This window comes from Ceratotherium simum, chromosome 14 (assembly GCF_057802395.1).
Source record: "Ceratotherium simum simum isolate JZ-2026a chromosome 14, ASM5780239v1, whole genome shotgun sequence".
In the NCBI taxonomy this organism is placed as follows: Eukaryota; Metazoa; Chordata; class Mammalia; order Perissodactyla; family Rhinocerotidae; genus Ceratotherium; species Ceratotherium simum.
This window is the reverse complement of record NC_141913.1, coordinates 8,167,509-8,189,137: the sequence shown is the minus strand read 5'-3', so window position 1 is coordinate 8,189,137 and position 21,629 is coordinate 8,167,509. Positions and strand designations below refer to the sequence as shown.

The window sequence follows — 21,629 nt, the reverse complement described above, 5'->3', positions numbered from 1 at the left end:
TACACAGTTTTCTATCATATTCCACATATTACGAACCTCTTTCCATGTTACTACATTCAGTCTCCACAATCACCACTTTTGACAGCTGCATAATATTCCATATATTAGCTTCTCATTATTTGCTATTATAAAGCAAGCCTTGGTATCTCTGAAAACTTGGTTACCTTTTTTTTTTTGGTGAGGAAGATTAGCCCTGAGCTAACATCTGTTGCCAATCCTCCTCTTTTTGCTGAGGAAGATTAGCCTTGGGCTAACATCGGTGCCCATCTTCCTCTGCTTTACATGTGGCACGCCTGCCACAGCATGGCTTGATAAGTGGTGCATAGGTCCACATCTGGGATTTGAATCCACCAACCCCGGGCTGCTGAAGTAGAGCATGTGAACTTAACCTGGTTACTACACTGCTGGGCTGGACTCATGAAAACCTGGTTATTGTTTGATGTTTATTTCCATAACACCCCAATAGGTGCTAAATAAATGTACTGTGACTGAATGATGGCTCCAATCTAGCTCCACCAACATCCACTAGCCTTCCACAGGATACATGGGCCCGATTAGATTCTCAACTTTTTGATCTATTATTATACAGGCAGTCCCCAACTTACAATGGTTCAACTTACAATTTTTCAACTTTACAATGGTGCAAAAACGATAAGCATTCAGTAAAAACCAAACTTCAAACTTTGAATTTTGATCTTTTCCCGGGCCAGCGATACGCGGTACAACACTCTCTTGTGATGCTGGGCAGCGGCAGTGAGCCGTAGCTCCCATCAGCCCCGTGATCACGAGGGCGAACAACCCATACACTCACAACTGTTCTGTACCCATCCAACCATTCTGTTTTTCACTTTCAGTACAGTATTCAATAGATTACATGAGCTATTCAACACTTTATTATAAAACAGACTTTGTGTTAGATGATTTGCCCAACTGTAGACTAATGTAAGTGTTCTGAGCTCATTTAAGGTAGGCTCAGCTAAGCTGTGATGTTTGGTAGGGTAGGTGTATTAAATGCATTTTCAACTTAGATGTTTTCAACTTAAGACGGGTTTATCAGGACTAACCCCATCATAAGTCAGGGAAGATCTGTATTGTATGTTGTCCTGAAAGAACAATTTAGGGAGGGTTTTTCACTGTGTATCGTCAACTTAAATCTCTGGGAAGCAGGGTTTCCTCAGCAGACGCCGACCCGTGCCCCATCACCTGCAGCAGCAACTGCATGGAGGAGCGTTCCGTCTGCGGTGTCCTCCCATCCACCCTCACCTGGGTGCTCAAGCGTGAGAAAGCCAGAAAGATATCACGATGTTCTGGTCGGAAAGCCACCACCAGCTTGTTCTGGTGCACATTTGAGAACTGCTGGCTAAACTTAGGGAAGAATATCTATTACACAAGTCTTTTCACTGCCCTTGTCGTAGAGAACAAACTGGAGAGTGAAGTAATTTTGACAAAACCAGCCAACTATGCCAGAACAAGCTGCTTAACAGTCAGCAAAGGCCAGCTCCACCAAGGACTGGAACTCTAGCACATCACGTCACCACAGGGAGAGAGAACCACATGCAAAACAGGGGAAGTGAGGAGAGGGAGGCAACGCAGAGGACTGCATGGATAAGGGTGTCTCAGGTCAGAGACCTGAGCAGGACCACCGGGAGCCTCTCCTCCCCACAGCGCAAAGAGGCTCAAGTCTGAAAGGACCAATCCCCAATGCAGACACCCTTTGGGGTAAAGACATCTCAAAGGAAGACCAAGTATCAACACTGAACGTAATTAGGAAGAGAATTAAGTTGGATAACTAATACTTTAACAGAAGTTATTCTTTACCTCTGAGAGTCATAAGATTGCTTTCTTAAAATAAAACAAAAGCAAACTTTTTTTGTGTGTGTGAGGAAGATCAGCCCTGAGCTAACATCCATGCCAATCCTCGTTTTGCTGAGGAAGACTGGCCCTGGGCTAGCATGTGTGCCCGTCTTCCTCCACTTTATATGGGACGCCGCCACAGCATGGCCTAACAAGCGGTGCCTCGGTGCGCGCCCGGGATCCAAACCTGGGCCGCCAGCAGCGGAGCACGCACACTTAACTGCTATGCCACAGGACCGGCCCCAAAAACAAACATTCTAAAAGAAATCAGAATGCTATTGGTTAAAAGGAACTAAAGTCCATTTTTTCTGTTTGCCTGGCAGTCAACCTACCTGGACAGAAACTGTAGAGGAAGTTGCAGGTTGTTCTTCAGCGTCTGAAGCTGCTGAACATCACAGCAAAGACTGACATTGCCAAAGAAGAATCCTGGACAGAGCTCCTTTTGGATGAGAAAGCATGAATCTCAGAGTAGCACAGCTAAATAAGAATAAACATTCCTAAATGAAATAAGAAAATTTTACTCATATAAATCCTTTTTAGGTACCCAAGGGCAAGACATGTATTTGCAAAGCTCTTGCAGAACTCTTTTAAAAGGCTATCGAATTTACAAGTAGAGGTAGTACAGACATTTCTAATTTTTTTCTTATTTAGTAGCTCACTCTCCCCCCTTGACAATTACTTTACCTCTTAGGTTTTTTTGTGTAAGTTCAACCAGAACGCTACTTACTATTTCCATTAGTCACTCCAGGGAAAGTCAAATGCTTTTCATAATTCTGTCGAAAGTAGCAAGTAAGTCTAGAAGACCTGCCAGCATGTCAATTTGATTTTAGATTACGTAAGCCTCTAAAACTAGTCTTTCACTTTGATTTTTCCAGTTCTTTTCTAATATCCCTGTGGACCAGGGATGGTAAAAGAAGACAACAGAAAACAGAATCTTGGTAGCAACCAAAGTTCACAGGCTCTCAGTGGAAAACGGAAGAGTCACTAAAATGAACACAGGACAAGGGAGTCATAGGTACTTAGCAGCCTTGTTTACTCAAGTCCTGAAATCTAGGAACCAAACAAGTTAACTTTAATATATTTTGAAGAAGCTGCAAAAAGCAACATTTGACGTAGGAAGGTCAGTCTCTAAATAGTAACCTGCGAGTGGGAAACTTTACAAGAAAGGCTGAAGTCAGCCCCAGAAAAATTAAGCCTCTGGAGTCTGGCTGTTATCTTCTCTGCCATTGTTTGTTACAGATAAGAGTTTGGGACAAGATTTAAGCCTATTAGTTTCACCTCCACCCCCACTCCCACAATATTTAAGGTATAAATACAGAAGATCGTGATCAGCACTTTGTGTTCCCAATGCCCAAGACGACAAACTTACCTGCACTAAATCATACCCATCCTTTGGCAATGGTTTTGGTGGCCCAGAATATTTACAATTGTACCTCTTATCTCCAGATGCAATTCCACACTCTCCATACCAAACACAGGATTGTGAAAACACCTACAGAAAGTCAACACAAAACTCAGTTCATCAGGGCCCCAAGGGTAAAACAAATTTCAACAGCAAAAGGTGCCCACTCACGCACTATTACAGAATTTTCCAATGTTACCTGCAAAATGAAATAACAGCAAGAGGCACTGGTTAGTTTAACATTTTGAAAAATATTAATTAAAATAGACCAAATGGACTTGTCAAGTCAGTCAGTGAAGTAGGTATTAGAAATTACTTATTTTCGGGCCGGCCCCGTGGCTTAGCGGTTAAGTGCGCGCGCTCTGCTGCTGGTGGCCCGGGTTCGGATCTCGGGTGCACACCAACGCACTGCTTCTCCGGCCACGCTGAGGCCGCGTCCCACATAACAGCAACTAGAAGGAAGTGCAGCTATGACATACAACTATCTACTGGGGCTTTGGGGGGAAAAAAGTCAATAAATAAAATTGTTAAAAAAAACAAAAAGAAATTACTTATTTCCACGATTCCTACTTCCTGCTAATTTATTTGTTGAGAAGAGAAAGCTATAGATCCAAGTAAGAATCACTAAAAATCAGTGTAGAGGAAAGAAAGCAAGATAGTATGTAAGTTTGCAATTACTACGGCACTATTTCTGCACAGCTGCATAAGGAATTATATAGTCTCTAATTAATGAAAGAACATTTCCATATATATTTAGGTTAATTAACATCAGCACATCATGAGTAATGGGAAGAAGAAAACCACAAACACCAATAAACCCTAAGTAAGAAGAAGGATAAATCCTAAGTAAGAAGGAGCAAGAAAGAACTCCTTGTATTCAAGAAAGCAAGAAATGTGTAGAAAGCAAGGAATGTGCTAACTTTAAGGAAAATCACCTCAGCAATCTTAAAAGAAAAAATTTAAACGTTTTATGTAAAGATTTCTCAAGGGCGACTCATACTCCCCATGTGAGAGTCACAAGGCTGTTGAAAATTCAGAAGGGGAGGAGTGCAGTGAATCATCGCGTCAGCACAGCCACCAGGCTCTGGCAAGCTAGCCTGCAAAGTCTTGCAATCATCTGTCCCAGAGGGAAACAAGGGACATCGCAGAAGCAACCACGGCTTCCAAGACACCTGGTGGAAAAGCCATTTAAAAAAAATCTGAATAGAAGCAACAGCATGAATTCTCTCCAGTGACAGTGGCACATGGCCCACACATATGCAAGGAGCTAAGTCAGTCTGGGTTGGTCCCCAGCATCAAGATACAAATCCACAACAGTCCCTGAAGCCCTAAGATCATGAAAGAAGAAACAGGCAGGAGGCTGGGGTATATATGTGGGGAATCTAAGGGGTCAATATAACGTGTCTCTGAATTTATTCTTCAAGTATTTTAAAGCGGAACTTATGACTTACCCCTTTGTTAGGCCACAAGAGAGGGAAATTAAACAAATGAGGGAAGTGACAAGTATTCACCACTACCACATACCAAACCTTTGGCAAAATTCCACTACCATTTTTACATAAAAAGAAAAACAATTATTTCCATAAACCTGGCGATTCTAGGCAAAGTATTGCAACTTTGGGTTTCCAACTAAAAGCTTATTATCCATCTACCAAAATCTGAACAGGCAAAAGCTGACTAAGGAGGCAGGGATACCGCTGTTGTTGACATGTAATTTAAATACGGGGGACCCCTCCCTAAACCCCACACAATTCTCAACAGACCAGCAGGGCAAGCAGGTCCAGGCCTGGGGGCACACCAGCATGTCACCAGCCAGAGCGGCAGAAATCCAGTCAACAAACCAGACTGGCACGACAGACAGGATGGGTGTCTGGAGTCTAAGTTCCCCTTCCCTGGCACTATCAAAGAAAATAAAGATGACCCAATGTGGTTAGGTTCCTAGCCACAAAGATCATCCTCTATAATCCACATCATTTATTTCAAAGCAAAGTTGTTTCACTCATCTGGCAGAAGAGAGGTGGGGGAGGGGAGAGGCGCAGAGCAGTCAGGAGTCCTGGCTTCTGCTCCTCAGCACTCACCAGGCTCCTAAGACATGTGCTTGCTGAGCGGGATCACACCTGGAGCAGGTTACTTAACCGTGCTGAGCACTTTTCCTACCTGTGAACCGCAGCGATAACCTCCGCTTATCTCACAGGTTTGGTGTGAAGATCAAACAAAGGAATACACGTAGCAGTACTCAGTAACCTACAGAGCACCATACAGTCAAATGTAAGGAATTATTCTACATGTCTTCCAACCGTCTGGGACCTCAGCAAAGAGGTCCCAATGGCCTGAAGAAAATAAGCAGCTGAGTTTCTTTGGGCCCAGGAAAACAGGGCTCCACTCCGCTCTCAGGTTCGCCTCCCTGTCACCCCGCCTAAAGCAGCAGCCCTAAGCCAGGGGCCCAAGGCACTTACGAGCCACGTACTGTGTACCAGGCGCTGGCTTACCTGCTCTTCATGGATTAACCCAAATAATCCTCACAACAAATTGATGAGGGACATGCTAATATTATACCCATTTCACAGACGAGGAAATGGAGACAGAGAGGCTAAATAACTTGTCCAAGAGCGGCAGAGCCAGGATTCAAACCAGAACATTCTAGTTCCAGAAACAGACTCTCAATAAAATATAATCAACTGAGTAATTAAGGTCCTCTGGCATTACACCACTCCCTACCTGTGCAAGGCAGGAGCACGTGTGCACTCACTCACAGCTGTACCGGCGGGGGAGGCCTCTTTCTGCCCTTAAATCTCTCTCTCTCTCAGTCTCCTCTCTCCTCACCTACAGCTGAACATGAGAGCCGGTCTCCCTCACCCACAGGCCCGGCTGGAGCAGCGTTCCTGAGCCTCCTTGGGGACCTCCATCACCTGACCTCTTTCTCTTCCGGATTTTCAACCTCATCTCTTTGTTGATCCCTTCACCTGCTCCTGCCTATAAACACTGCTCCAATTTCATTCTCCTCCTCAAACCACCCCCAGCTTCTCTCCAGCCGCACTTCCAACTACCTGCCTGACTACCCCAGGTGCTCGAAAAGAAACTAATCCTCCCTCCAAAGCCTCCTCCATCGCCAAGCCTTCTTCATCAGGGTTTAAAGGCTAGGCACCTTTCAGATGGGAACCTTTCCCGGAAGCTCCCCAGCGCGGTCTCCCACGCCCCTCCTCTACGGAGCACACAGCCACCCTTTGTCAGCCTCGTCACCTCCCATCCAGACCTCGGCAATGTCTCCTAGGCACAGCTGCCACCTGGCTCTTCCTGAGCTGTGGCTCCAAAGTTTTCCGATGCTCAGAAACCTACAATCCACCCTTCCTGTCACCCAGAGAAGTCCCTAAAACATTTTCTTTTTTTTTTTTTTAAAGATTTTATTTATTTATTTTTCCCCCGAAGCCCCAGTACATAGTTGTCTGTCATAGCTGCACATCCTTCTAGTTGCTGTATGTGGGATGCGGCCTCAGCATGGCTGGAGGAGTGGTGCCTCGGTGCGCACCCGGGATCCGAACCCGGGCCGCCGGCAGCGGAGAGCACGCACTTAACCGCTAAGCCACGGGGCCGGCCCGGCCCTAAAACATTTTCCACGTCTAATGCTTTAAGTCGTGCTTGCTTATCGGAACCAAGGCAGAACATTGCCAGACGGCCAAATCACAGACCTGGACCAAACCAGAAAGGTCCAAGATGGCGATGGGGTGCCCTGGGCAAGGGCAAGAAGGGAAGATCTGCGCATGCCCCAACTGCCCCCCGCCCTGAGCTATGATGCAGAGACCCCTCCCCCTTCACATCCCATAAGAACCCTGCTCACCTTCTCTTCTGGGAGAAGGTGTTTTAGAGCATGAGCTCTCCCTTCTCCAGTTGTTGATCAACAAATAAAGTTGCTGCTCTGAATATTCCGAAGCTGGTCTCATTCTATTGGCGTGAGCAGCTCCAAGCAAAAGGACTCACTTGAGGGTCACCGGTCCCTTAGGCTCGGTAACATTCTCATAGCCTGTGAGACAAACTCCAGATGCCTCACCTGGCTCTGTTGAGCACTCTCATCTCCTACTCTTCCTTCCCTTCTGTCCCACTTTTAAGTGGGACTTGCCTGTGACTGAGGCTACCTACCCGAGGCCTGGCTGGTTGGAAGCTGGAGCTCTTATCCTCACACTGCACTGAGGGTTACTCCTCAGTGGACCACTGGCTGGGCAATGCTCATCTCTGTATCCCACCAAGAACCTAGCTGGCATCCAAGCCACTGGATTTCCAGTCTCCAAATCACCACAGCACAGCGGGCAGTCAGGACTCGATTGATGAAGGTGACAGATACATCTTAAGATCCCTGGACTGTCAGAGCAGCACATGCTGACACTGAGACCAAGGATGCACCCTGCAATGAAGAGCTCACGTACAGGCCACACACTTCCCTTCTAAGCAAAGCATCTGATTTCCAAAAGTAAGGTGTCCGGCTGAAAGCTGCCTTTACTACGATACAAGGACACTTGGTGCTGATTTCATATCAATAATATTCACTTGGGGAAGGCAGTGTTATGCCCAATACTGAAATAAAACATGAGCTCAGATGTCCTCCACCATATAAGAGAAAAACCCAGTGACAAGGACTACAGAGAGCAGTTCTCAGTTATCACTCTGAGGTTAAACAGAAGAGTGACAATCAGATCAAACAGGATCAAAGACCATGGGTCTGAATGTCACTTGACATTCCTGGAGTCTCTAATAACAGGCCTTGTTAAAGCTCCACGTAAGGATCAGGGGCGGGGGTCCAAGTCCAAAGCATGATAACAATTCTTCACAGTTCATCTCGTGGTCACCAACCAGTCTTACAGAGCTATTCATAACCATAAGAACCATCTTATTTAAGCATTTTAAAAATCTGCCAATTCTATGGGGGCTGGCCCAGTGGCACAGTGGTTAGGTTTGTGCACCCAGCTTTGGTGGCCCAGGGTTCGCAGGTTTGGATCCTGGGCATAGACCTACACCACTCATCAAGCCATGCTGTGGCGGCATCCCACATACAAAATAGAGGAAGACTGGCACAGATGTTAGCTCAGGGCCACTCTTCCTCAAGCAAAAAGAGGAAGATTGGCAACAGGTGTTAGCTCAGGGCCAATCTTCCTCACCAAAAAATCTGCCAATTCCTAAAATGTTAACAATAAATTTTATTTTCTTTAATTACAGAAGCAATACCATGCATCACAAATATTCAAAGAGCACACGTGTATATGAAATAACACTGAAAGCTCCTCCCCACTTCTCCACCTCCCACCCCACTTCTCAGATTTAACCAGTGTTAATTTATTAGATCTACGTCTTCCAGGCTTCTAATTCCTCCCTACAGGCAAACCTATACAGATGTGTACACACAAAAGCATACAAGGGCAATACCTTTTAAACAGCCCTTTCACAGATAAATCTCTACTACCCTCCACAGACTGGCTTTTGGCTCTACTTGAACTGCCCTTAACGGTATTTATGTGGGTCCCCAAGGCCAGACTCGAGTCCTTGTCTCTAGCCCTACTGTTTTCTCCGAGGTTTCAGTCCTGCCCATCTTGGAAGCCCTCACTTCTCACAAGCCTCTCCCAAGACTCACTGCCTCCACCAAATTTAGCTCTGACTCCTTTCACCTGGTTCCAGCCCCAGTACTCCCCTGGTCAGGCGGGCTGTCCTGGAGCAGAGGCAGGTCAGCCCTAGGTAGCACCTGGCTGATGTTCAGGGCATCCATCCTCACTGCTCAGGTCAGCAGGTGTTCTGCACCCATTGCTCTGAGAGCAATATCTGTTTCTGTCACGTACACTCCACAAGCTCCCATGTGGATCCACAAGGGCAGGGGTGGCTAAACTCTCCCTTAGAGGGCCAAATATTAAATACTGTAGGCTTGTGGGCCACAGGTCCACAGACAACAGGTAAATGATGGGGGTGGGCCTGTCCCAAGAAAACTTTATTCACAACAACAGGCTCTGGCCAGGCCATAATTTGCTGGCTCCTGCCCTAGGATCAAGCAGAATATTTATGAGAATCGCAAAGTTGTGTCTGTGGGGAGAGGTTGCAAGAGTCTTTTCTTGCTTTTGTCTCAACTCCCCCATAAGACCATAAAATCCTAAATGCAGAGCTCAGGTATTACGCTTCCTCTGAAATCCCCTACAGTACTCATCCAGTGTTCACTGATTCAGAAACCATCAAAACTCACCATGAGTTGAAGGAGTTCCACTGGATTATGTAAGAAGTTGAGAAGTGAGAACTGCTGGTTTGGGCTTTAATCCAGGACTTAGTAGTTACAAGGCTAGACCATCTCTACTTTTAAAAGTTAGATCATATGGATATTTCACAACATACTCCAGAGTTTAATTATTGGGTATATGACTGGATAGGAAAGCTTCTTTCAATAATGACAGGAATAGTTCAGGAAAGGCTAAAAAAAAAAAATGCCCCTTCTGGTATACTTCAACTATAGCAATTGCTAAATCAGACCGTAATAGGAGGCTCCACGAAAGCACATCTGGTCATATGGAGAAGCTCTAAACATCAGCAACAGAATCCTATACTCCAGGCTGCCTTTAATGAATCCTGCTGAAATATTAATACTAACTCATATTCAAATGCTTATAGAACATCAACCACGTGCTAGACACAGTGAAGAGGTTTCTCCCTCATTGCCTCATTTCCCAGACACCCTATGAAGCAGTATCATAGCATTTTACAGGTAAGAAAACTAAGGTTCAGAGAAGATTCTCTATTGAGGTCACATGGCTCATAAGTGACAAAACCAGTAATGGGAATCAAGATTTTGAATGCCAAGTTCAGCATTCTCCATCCTATCCCTGTATCCCCACTCCCCAGCTGCTGCACTGTTCAAACTCCAGCTCAGTTTGTACACAGATATAGCCTCAGATTTTGAAAGTGCGCCAGAGATGGGCTGTCGCATCCACTAGTGGCCTTCTGTCTACACAAACTTGTTCACTTGCAGAAATAATGAGTACCATTTACATCTTTTTAAGTACATCTCCAGGCAGCTGTCAAGTGATGACACATTTCCTCAGTACCACTGACTGTCCTCAACTCCAAGCCTGCACTTGCCACCCCACGGCAGGCGGAGTGATGAGCCGGGTCCTCTCACCTCTGCCACTGTCCTGGATGTGTAGAGGTCATGGCAGAACCTGGAGACACACCCAGCTCAAGCTCCAGCGAGGGGAGAAGGAGAGGCCTCCGCAGGAAGCAGAGGGGCTGGCCTGGCAAGTCAGGACAACGCAGGATGGGATGGATGGAGTAGCACTAGAATCCTGTCCAGAGGTTAAGCTCCCTGCTGTTTCCTTTGCAGTCAAGTAGGCGGACCAAACAAATATGGCAGGACATTTGGGGTGGAGGCTGGCCTGGTCTGACTTCAACTGATGGAAATCTTGGGAACTCTGTTTTACAGCCAACTGGCATAAACATATCCACATAACAAAGGATAATTTGTGTGAACACCAAGCTCGCCTGTAGATAAGTGTTTAAGTCACAGTTTTAGAGTTAGATGGGCTCAGCTAGTCTTCACTTGATAGATAACTCCTCTAGCTTGCAGTTTCCTTAAGTGACTTGCCCACAGTCATACTACTAGTTAGTATTAGGCATTTATGAGCTCCAGTACCCTCAAGTTTGAAAAAACAACCCAAAAGCCACAAGACAAAAACAAAACCATGAAAGTAGGTGGGAATATATACCTCCTGCAGGCTTTTTCCTATGGAATGTTCACAGAGCATGGCAACTGAACCTTGGGTCAAGCCAGCAGGCTAAATCTAGCCCTGATTTACCACTGGCTTTTGGAGAAGCCACACTGGAGCCAGGAGCATGCCTTGAATGAGATGCCTTATTGGCCAAGGGGAACATCTGCTGAACAGCCATCAACTTGCCTTGCTAAACATGAATAATCTGGTAACAATATTTTGAATTTGAATAAATTAGAGCATAGAAGTCAGAGACGGTGGCTCAAGCCCCTAGTCTGCCATTTACTAGCTATGTGACCTTGGGGCAAACTTGAGCCTTAACACTCACATCTGCAAAACAGGAAAAAGAGTATCACACCTACCTAAAGGGGTTCTGTGAGGTTAAAACAAGCTCAGACGTGTCATGGCAGGCAGCACTATGCAAAAATTAGGTAACTCCTTTTTCTGTAGTCTCTTGTAATCTAGAATGTCATTTTAAAACAGCGCTATTGAGATAATTTACCATAAAATTCACCCTTTTCACGTATACAGTTGAATGGTTTTTAGTAACAATTAGGTAACTTCTCCCCCATTGTCTCCAGTTTTCCTCTTGTCCACCACCCCTTAAGCATTAATTCACCCTCCAAAGCTCAGCTCAAAAATGGACTCCCCAAAACATTTGTCCTTATCTTTATTAGAGTACTTTCCATTGTAATTTTTTTAATGTATTCACCCTTCCTCCCATCAACTATGAACAAGACAGGGATAGTAACTACTAACATTCACATAGCACTTTATAGACATCTTTCCACATAGGTTAATTCTTTTGATCTACTTTTGTATCCTACACTGTGTCCATAGCAACCACTTTATATTTATGAAATTAGTGAATGACAGTAGTTTGACTTCCTCTGTGGCCTAAGGAGAGTAATAAGAACAAATTTTAAAGCTTCCTTCTCAAATCCCCCAACAGCACACTTGCATCAGAGAGAGGGTTTTTTTTTTTTTAAGTTTTCTTGACAAAGCAAATATTCCAAAGACTAACAGGCATGGTCCAAGCACAGGGAAACTTGTTGGGCCACAGCTGAACACTGCTATCACCCAGAAACCAGCTGTAAATCCAGTCCTGATCTCCACCAGCCTCTGAATCCCTCCCCATCTTGCCCCCTCATCTGAAGCCACTGAAGGCCCAATGATTTGGTGATTCATAAGAGTAAAAGCCAAGAGTCCTGGCCATATTGCAGATGGTAACATATAGTTCTTGCCCTCAAGGAGCCTGCAATCCAGTAGTTCAATTCAAACAATATTTCTCTGTCTTTCCACAAGCGCCCTGAGAAGTAGGCATAGGTGTTAACCAATTTTACAGAGAAGGAGACAGGTGCCATAGGATAACTGGTCTGCCCAAGATCACTCTTGGTAAGAGGAAGAGTCAAGACCCACCCCCAGGTCTCTGAACTCAAAAGTCTTTTGCCAGGCAGTAAATGCTGCCGCAGCAGTTTCAACAAAGATTTAGGACTTTAGAGGGATGGCATTCTAGTTGGAGGAACAGGAAATGTCACGGATGATGTAGCATTGAACTGGCCTTCAAAGATAGGCAGGGTTTTGAGAGCAAGCAGTTTAATTTGGCTGGAGTGCTGACGCCCTTTACAGAGCTGTGGCTGAAAGGGCAGAAAGGGGCACCTGAGATCAGATTAGAGATGGCCCAATCCAGGCTTCTGCAGTAGGCAATGTGTCATCCTTAAAACACCCCAAAAAGCATCCCTTTCAGGAGTGGAGGGTGGGATAGGGTGACCCTGGAATGAGATGATACCATCTTCACGCCCAGAGGGATTCTTTGTTCCGGGTAATGGGACAAACACTGAAGGAATACAAAGACCTATTCAGCAAGTCGTTTTCTTTCTGCCCACTCGCTAAAATAAAAAACCTCGTCTTCTTTTGATTACTTCTGTTAGTAAGACATCTGATCACAGCATCCATCAAGGAGTGGGAGACACTGGGAAAGATTACCCACATTCGCTCCAGTTTCAGATGGTTATTCTTCAATGCTCTCAGGCCGAAAGGGTAACTCATTTCCAACCTCGGGAAAAGCCATTTTAACGGGTGAATTCCTACCCAAGCCTCACTCTGTCCCAAGCTCCCCAAGAAAAAGTTTATAAAAATTACAGTCAGGAGAGATAGATACTATTTCTCAAAACTGCAGACATTATTTGGACGACCACAAGGTTTAAAAACCATGCAGTCTAGTAATGCTATTTCATCCTCTGTAAAAATTTAAAATTATGAAAAGCAAAAATTCCCCCAAAATGTATTTCAGACCTTACAAAGGACAGTTAGTCTGTAATCCCATGACAGAACTTTCTTAGTGCTCAGACTGAACTCAAAGGAGCTGCTATCACAGGTAAATATTCTAAAAGACCCCTCCCGCCCATCTGTTCAGGTGTACCGAGAGCCTCGCAGACACGAGGGAGTTAATTTGCAGAATAACGACAGGAATGTTTCCAGTTCAGATTTACAGAACTTCTCAAGGATTCTAAGTGTTTTGCAAGAGACTCATGACCAACCTCTGACCTAGCCTGAAAGTCCTAGGAGGAGAGCCCAGTATCCAAGGCCGGCCATCAGCCTTGGATATTGCCTTGAGGTAAAAGGATTTCAAAGGTAAATTACAGCTACTTAATGTGAAGCCTAACTATTAGATCCCTATCTAAAACTCTAGGAAACTGAATAGCTGTATTTTCTTTAGGCACATAAATGTTATTAGTCCTTGAATTTTTACTATATTGATGAGGTCTCTCCATATACCATGTTACTTAATAACCCCAATAATCCTATGAAGTTTTATCTTCAGAAAAAACTGAGCCTTGAAAGAATAACGTGCCCAAAGCCACAGAGCCAGTAAGCAGTCTAGCCGCTGATCCCATCCCACTGCCTCCCCTCCTAACCATGCACCAGATGTGTGCTCCTCCACAAGCCCACAGTGCTGGGGATCCCCCCATACACAAGGGAAGAGGAAGCCACAGCTCTTCTCCTGGTGTCAGGTCCTTACTGAGTCAGCATCACCTATTTCTGCCTCAGAACTACAGAGAAGTTTAAGGTGAGGTTTTCCTAGTCCAGGGAAACCCCTTAATCTGCCTTCCCCTCTGATTCACTATCCCTTCATTACTGACACACCTAGAGTGTGTACAAGGGCACAGGATTCCCAGAGGCTCACTCATCTTTCATCCTGATCCGGTTTAATCAGCACTATATCCTTAAACATTACTTCCGACTCCCATAGTTTTAAAAGAGAAAATCACAGACACACAAACAGCACTGAGGTGCTCATGCTCAAGGCTACTAAACCAAGGAAAAGCCGACCCAGAGAGTCAGGACATCGAGTTCCAGGGCCCATCCTGTCGCTAGCTAGAACTATGACAAGGGGAAATTCAATTACCCCCTCACCACCCCCCCACCGTGGGCCTCAGTTTCCAAAGATGTAAAAGGGAATTAGTTGATAAGAAGTAACTTGCACTCTTTAGAAGATCGAGCTGACTTACGTCAAGTACTTAGGACTGTTCTAATTTGATGCTTGATGAATTATTTCCTTTCTTTATCTTCCCTCCCAACTTCATCTTTAGGGGAGCAGAAGGGGAAATAAAGTGGTCGGATCTTCTAAGTATATTCATCGAGTTCGAGTGCATGTGGCAGATTTTTTTTTTAAAGGCAGGTTAAATAAATAAGATTCTTATCCCTCTCTACCCCTTTTCCTCCTTCCCTCGGCTCCCACATCCTAAACCCAGAAATTAGGTGACCACAGCTGAATGAGCTCAAAACAGGTCAGCAAGAAGCTCCCAGTTGCCATCCCCTTGCAGACCTCAGGGACAAGTGCCTGGCTGCAGAGAGAAACCGGAGACATGGGGGGACCTCCAGGGGCTCCACTGCTAGACCAACTTCCCCGGGACCGGCTGGACCCGCGCCCCTCGGGGGACGGGGGCGCCTGAGCCGCTGCATGGCCCGCCGCCCCCCAACTCGCGGCCCCGCCAAGTCCCCACAGCCTGCCCGGGTGGCTGGCAGCCGCTCACCTGCGCGGGACAGAGCAGCAGCAGGAGGAGGCTGAGGGCCGGGCCGCGCGCGCCCATGCTGCGGCGGGGCAGGGAGAGGACGCCGGCAGCGGCTCGGCCGGCTCGGCGTCCCGGGCTGTCTCAGGACACCGCGCCGGCTGATTCAGGGAGCGGGCGTCAGAAGCGGCGGGCTGCGCGCGCAGGTCAGGAAGGAACTAGGCTTCGTCGGCTCCTCCCCCTTTTGGGGGAGGCGCAGCTGCCGTGACGCCCTGGGCCAGTTCTGGGGCGGGGCCGGCCCGGGGTGGGCGGGACAGGGGCGAGGCCCAGACGGGGCGGGGCCGGGGCCGGGGCCGGGGCCCCACCGGGCAGTGCCAGGCCGGCGGCACGACCTCTTCCGCCCTGCGGCTTCTCGGGCCGAGGCGTGCGGCCGGGACTCCCCGACCCGGGGAGATGAACTTTTGGAATCCGGCCTGGGAGGATATTTCTAGAGTTGTGCCAAAAGTGTATGGTTTTGATGCTTTAAATCATTTCTCCCGTTTGTCTTTCCTGAGTTGGAGACCTTGTGCGAGAAGGTTTTAGCGAATGGGAGTGCTTGGAGACTGTTTTCCCAATTAACACCCCACTCCTCAGCGGAATATGTGTTTATTTCGGCCCCAAATAGCACTCCGAGCAAGTTCTCCCGAGCCCAGTCACCCCGAAGGAATCCGCCCCTGGGCACTTGTAGCAAAGCTCGGGGCGGAGCCGCGCTGTGGCCTGACTGTGTTGTGGTCCGAGAGAGCGCGAGGGGAGGGGTGCGGCGGTGGGCGGCGCTGCTGAGCCACCCAATCTCCGTTCACTGGCCTCTCAGCCCACGTTCGGAAAAGCGCTAGAACCGCACTATCTGCTGGCGGAGCCAAGCGTGGCAGTGAAACCGTGGGGGGACTTCCCGTCACCCCCGGGAAGTTTGACCCAGAGATGGGACCGGAGTCCATTTTTTTTGTTCTAAGTCAAATAACACAAAGATAAAGGAGAAGCATTTTCGCTTTTGAGCTTTGCACTTATCATAATCTTTTTTGGTCTTGCACTTATTTTTATTATATGCATTTCCGGTAACATTTCCCCTCTGACTTAAATTATTGAGACCTCTCAAAAGCATGAGTCATTTCCATTTTGAAGTTAAGGAAATGGAGGTAAGGATCTCTTCTCCCAACAGGAGAAGCCAGTTTACAATGAAAAGACAATATGCAGCTGCAACAATGATCAGACCCAGTCCCAGTAGAACCATGATGTAGGTGACATTCTCATCCCTACTCTACAAAGCGGCTGATTCAGTTACTGTCTTTGCCTCCCCACCTCCTCAGCCCTGTGATGTCCGCCTGGCTGGCTCCGCACTAAAACTATAGGGATTTCCTCTGGATCTTCAGCCCTAGATTTTCCTTGACGACCTCCTGGCTCTCATCCAACTGTGTGCTCTCCTGCTCCTGGTGAACTGAGATAAAGTAGTATGCTGTAATGCAGGGGTCCTCAGAGTGTTGTCGCTGAACCAGCAGCATCAGCAGTACCTGGGACCTTGTTAGAAACGCAAATTCCCGGTTGCACTCTAGACCCACTGAGTCAGAGACTCTGGGTATGGGCCCAGCTGGTTGTGTTTTAACAAGCCCTCCAGGTGGTTCCAGTGCACACTCAAATTCCAGAACACTGCTGTAATGTATTCTCTGGATCCTGGTAGATTAGTTGCTCTTCTAAGTTTAGTACAGTCCTTATGGGAAAAAACAAACAAACAAACAAAAATCTTTACTAAATGATTGACTTGAATAAAGGAAATTTCAAGCACCATATGAGACATTCTGGAATGGGCAGAAATTTCGATGCCCCACAAATTGTGTCCACCATTCACTAAAACTGTAACAGATCTTAAGTTAGCATGAAGGAAGGCATCTTAGGGAAAGCAGCAATATTTTAACTATGACCCTGACTCACTAGTCTCTGAGAATGCACTCTAGCCTAAATGATTAAGCTCCTCTTGCTTTTGCAAAATACATGAGCTGCTAGTTCTATGACTTTGCTTACATATGTCTCCCAGCTGTGATAAGATAACTTTGTTCTCTGAGTTCCCCAGGAGCGTGATGGCCTCCAGAAAGAAAAATGCTGCGTTGGTATCCATCACGAATGACAGAAGAAAGATAATGTGGTGTCTTGAAGTTGGTCACACCTGATGGTCAACATCCTTAAACACCCTCCTTCCCTACTCATTTCCCCTATATAACTGCCTCAAGATTCTGTGTGATTTTAAGATGGTTCTTTAGGACACTAGTCTGCCATCCTCCGATTATGCTAGCTAATTGGAAAATAAATTTTCCTTTCTCAACCACTGGCTTGTTTGCAATTGATTGGCACCAGATTGTGGTGAGCAGAAGAAGCTGCTTTTTGCTCAGCTACAAAACAGTAACAAAAAGATCTTTTTGCCATATTTTTTTTCCGGCTCTGTTTTTCATACAGCTTCAACATGCCCAAAAGTCTAGGAAATATTTTTAAAATCAATTGTCATAGTTTTAAGAGAAATGTTTTTTGCTGATAACAAAATAATGCATGCTTATGCTAGAGACTTTGAAAATACAGAAAGGTTTAGAGACTACAATAAAAAAATAATTTATAATTCCACTACTATTGATAAGCTATGTCACATTGTGATGCACTTTCTCCTATGAAAATTGTTTTAACATAGTTGAGATCCTAAGAGAAACTTTGTTCAAATAATACTCAATATCACTATCATTATAAACACCAATTCAATATTGACTGCCTCATAATAAAGGACAAGAGGGAAAATGAAATTATTAGACATATGCCTCTTTATAAATGTGCAGAAATATCCTCCAGAAACCTTCTATGCATTTGAAGACATATATGTGAATATAATATATGGACTTTTTAAATAAGTGGGACTATATAGATATAGTTTGCAGCTTGCTTTTTTACATTTAGCAGTATGCTTCTTCACCTCACTACTTTTACTAGCCCTATAGAATTTTCTGTGTGTATGTAACATTCCCAAAGCCAGAATGATGTAGGTCAGTCTCAGAGTAGTGCCTAAGTCAATGAAATATAGCTCACCAACCAAGTATTTCAAAATAACTCGAGTTCTCAAATTGCACTTCTGGTACATGTGAAGGGTTTGTATGGTTCCAGTAATATCGAAAAAAATCACCTTTCCTTTTCTATCTGCTTCCTCACATTCCTGAGCTTGTCTAGATTCCACAAAGCTTTGCATCTTTATGTGCCCTCTGCTCTCCTCATATACTGCATCACAGAAGTCCAAAAGCTGTTGAACGTTTCCCTTAGGGAGAGAAATAAAAACACTGACCTAAGACAAAATTCTCTTTACCTAGCAGATGGAAGGGGAAGGCTAGAAATAGTCATGTTAGTAGTTTTTGATCCATTATATAATTTATTTAATCAATCTCCTGTTGGACATTCAGTTTGTCACTTTTGTTACTGGAAACAATGATGCAATGAACATCCTCGTACCTAAATCATTGTAATCATATACATATAGAACTCTTGGAAGAACTTATTGTTGGATCAAAGGAAATGTTCATTTTAATTTTTATTACTGCCAATTGTCCTCCAAACATATTGCAGTTTATACCTTTGCCAACAACATATGGAGGTCCCTGATTCCCACATCCTTGCCAACACTTATCTTTGCCATTCTGATAGGTGAAAAATGGCATCTGATTTTACATATTTTAAAAAATATTGTGATGCTTTAATTTGTATTTTATTAATTATTAGTGAGATTAAGAATCTTTTGGGGGGCAGGCCGGGTGGCTTAGTGGTTAAGTTTGCGTATTTTGCTTTGGCGGCCCGGGGTTTGCAGGTTTGGATCCCAGGCATGGACCTATGCACCGCTTATCAAGCCATGCTGTGGCAGCGTCCCACATATAAAGTAGAGGAAGATGGGCATAGATGTTAGCCCAAGGCCAATCTTCCTCAGCAAAAAGAGGAAGATTGGCAACAGATGTTATCTTAGGGCTAATCTTCCTCGCCAAAGGGGGAAAAATAATCTATTCATTTATAAATGATTTTATTTCTTTTTCTGTGTTCTTCATTTTCTGTTAGATATTCTTTTTCATATTGATTTGTAAAAGCTCTTTATTTATTAAGAAAATTAACTTGGTCTAGCATATGTGTTGCACATACTTTTACTAATTTACTAGTTTTCAGGATTATAAAAAATTATTTCATGTTTTCTTTTAGAGTTTTAATGATTTCATGAAAATAATGATCCATCTGGAATTATTTTGCTGTGATGAGTGATGTAAGGACCCAGCCCCCCTCATCCCCCAGAGCCTAGGCAGTCACATGGATACCTGCTCCTCTTAAGATCGTCATTGGTTTTGTGTTGCCAAGTCCAATGACAACTCCTTTGGTCTCATCTCACTTGATCTCTTAGTAGCATTCCACATGAATGATCTCGCTGTCCTCCATAAAGCATGTTCTTCTTTAACCGTCACCCTCCTGGGTTGCCTCATTGGCTAAGCACCAACTATATCTCATCTTCTAGACTAGGGATGTATATTCATGTTAATAAAATTTCATTACAATGAAATAATTTTGATTTCTTTTACTATAGAAGCTTTTTTTTACCTTCTGCTGATGTGGAAACTTCAAAGTAGGCAGTGATTCAAGTGAACAAAGAAAAAGGAATGCCTCACTACTGCACAGACTGCAAGCTTGCCTGGTTTCTACTCAAAAACTGAAGTTCAATAATAGAAAATGAAGATAGAGCTGGGCCTCTGGGGTACTAGGATGCAACCAACTTCGCCTGGTGATATCTGAGCCAGTGGCTGATGGACCTGTCGCTGCTTCACCTTGCTCACATTTTTTTACTTTTCCCTCTTGTGTTAGTCAGCTCAGGCTGCTGTAACAAAATACCATAGACTGGGTGGCTTAAAAACGGGGATTTATATCTCACCATTCTGGAGGCTGAGAAGTCCAAGATAAAGATACCAGCCTGTTCACTTTCTGGTGAAGGTTTTCTTCCTGGCTTGTAGATGGCCACCTTCTTCCTGTGTGCTCACACAGCCTTTCCTTGCTGCATGTGTGTGAAGAGAGAGAGAGATCACTCTCTTCCTCTTCGTCTTCTTCTAAGGCCACCAATCCTATCGGATTAAGGCCCTATACCCTTATGACCTTATTTACCTTAGATACCTCCTAAAAGTCCTGTCTCCAAATACTAACACATTGGGGGTTAGGGATTCAACATATGAATTTTGGGGGAACACAGTTCAGTCCATAGCACCCCTTCCAGCTCAGGGCTGCATGGTGACTTTTGTGAGCTCTAGTCACCTTTGCCTTTAGGGGCCCCTTCTTCCTTAAAAAAAAGACACTGAAAGTTATATTTTATAACTGTATTGGTATAAAGACAGATATAATCCAGGATGGATTTATTATTATATATTCATTATTATTATATTCTTATTTTTCTTCTTATTTTAAAATAAATTAAAATTAAAACATTTTCATGGGACCATAAAACTATTGGGAACACTAGGCACTGTGTCTACCATGCCTAGTGGAGAAGTTGGCCTGTTTTTGCTGCTAATGCTGTATAACTCCCTGTACTATTTACAGACATTGTAAGTTTTGCTGATAGATCGCCCCAAAATGATGCAGGACCAGCAGCTAGAGCTGGCTCTAAAAGAAGCACCTGTAGGTAGTAGAAGCCTGTCCAGTTGAACAGAGGGAACAGGAGTAGATGACCAGCTCACACCTGTCTCCCTCTGTCAGGCTGCACACTGCCAACACATTTTGGTGAAATATAGACCTTGAGCCTTGAGTTAAAGTCTAGGGAGTTTCAGATTGAGGATTTTTGAGACCCTTTTTTCTTTTTTACTTTTTTTATTAAGATATACATATATAAAGTGTACAAAGTTTACATGTACAGCTCAATGAATTTTACATACTCCACACTTATATTAGTTATCTATTACTGCATAACAAATTATCCCAAAACTTAGTGGATTAAAAGACCACTTATTATATCACAATATCCGTCGGTGAGGGATTTGGGTGGTTCTGGGTGGTTCTGGCTCAGGCTCCCTCATGAGGTGTGGTCAAGATGTCAGCCCAGGCTACCATCATCTGAAGGCTTGACTGCGGCTGGAGCATCTGCTTCCAAGATGCTGCTGGCAGGAGGCCTTGGTTCCTCTCCCTATGGCCTTCTCCATAGAGCTGCTTGAGTGTTCTCAAGCCTTGGCAGCTGCTTCCACCAAAGTGAGTGATCCAAAAGAGAGCAAGGCAGAGCCACAATGTCTTTTATGATCTATCCTCAAAAGGGACATGCCATCACGTTTGCCATTGTGGGAGATCAAAATTGGCCACCTCAAAATATGTCTCTTTACCTTGATTATTTTCTCTGACAGACATTTGACCTCCCTCACTAACTGCGTAAACAAATTTAACTCTGGGTATGGATAGACTGGCAGGGTCCTTGCTAAGCCCATTCTTATCAAAGTTCTGTTTACAAAACATTTACTTTTGTAACGGTATCTCCCTCTCTGTCTTGGGAAGAGGAGGGGATGACCTTATCTCTGGAAACTCTTATCACTATGGAAGGAGAGGACTTAAATCTGCATACTCTTGATT

General features: G+C 44.8%; 1 protein-coding gene across 6 annotated transcripts in view; it reads right to left on the bottom strand.

The window, feature by feature from the left end:
• Positions 1 to 15,166, bottom strand: part of NPC1 (NPC intracellular cholesterol transporter 1) — a 51,771-nt gene extending 36,605 nt beyond the window's left edge. For 2 of the 6 annotated variants that reach the window (XM_087438970.1, XM_087438971.1), the window contains exons 1-3: positions 15,021 to 15,165; positions 3,224 to 3,346; positions 2,187 to 2,293 (exon numbers count right to left, since the gene is read on the bottom strand). In XM_087438970.1, the coding sequence (XP_087295096.1) occupies positions 2,187 to 2,293; positions 3,224 to 3,346; positions 15,021 to 15,077 (287 nt within the window). In that variant the 5' untranslated portion in view covers positions 15,078 to 15,165. Of the gene's footprint in view, positions 1 to 2,186; positions 2,313 to 3,223; positions 3,347 to 15,020 lie in introns of those variants that run through there. The other 4 variants (XM_087438973.1, XM_087438974.1, XM_087438972.1 and 1 more) reach the window with 3 other exon arrangements.
• Positions 15,167 to 21,629: the final 6,463 nt, after the last annotated feature.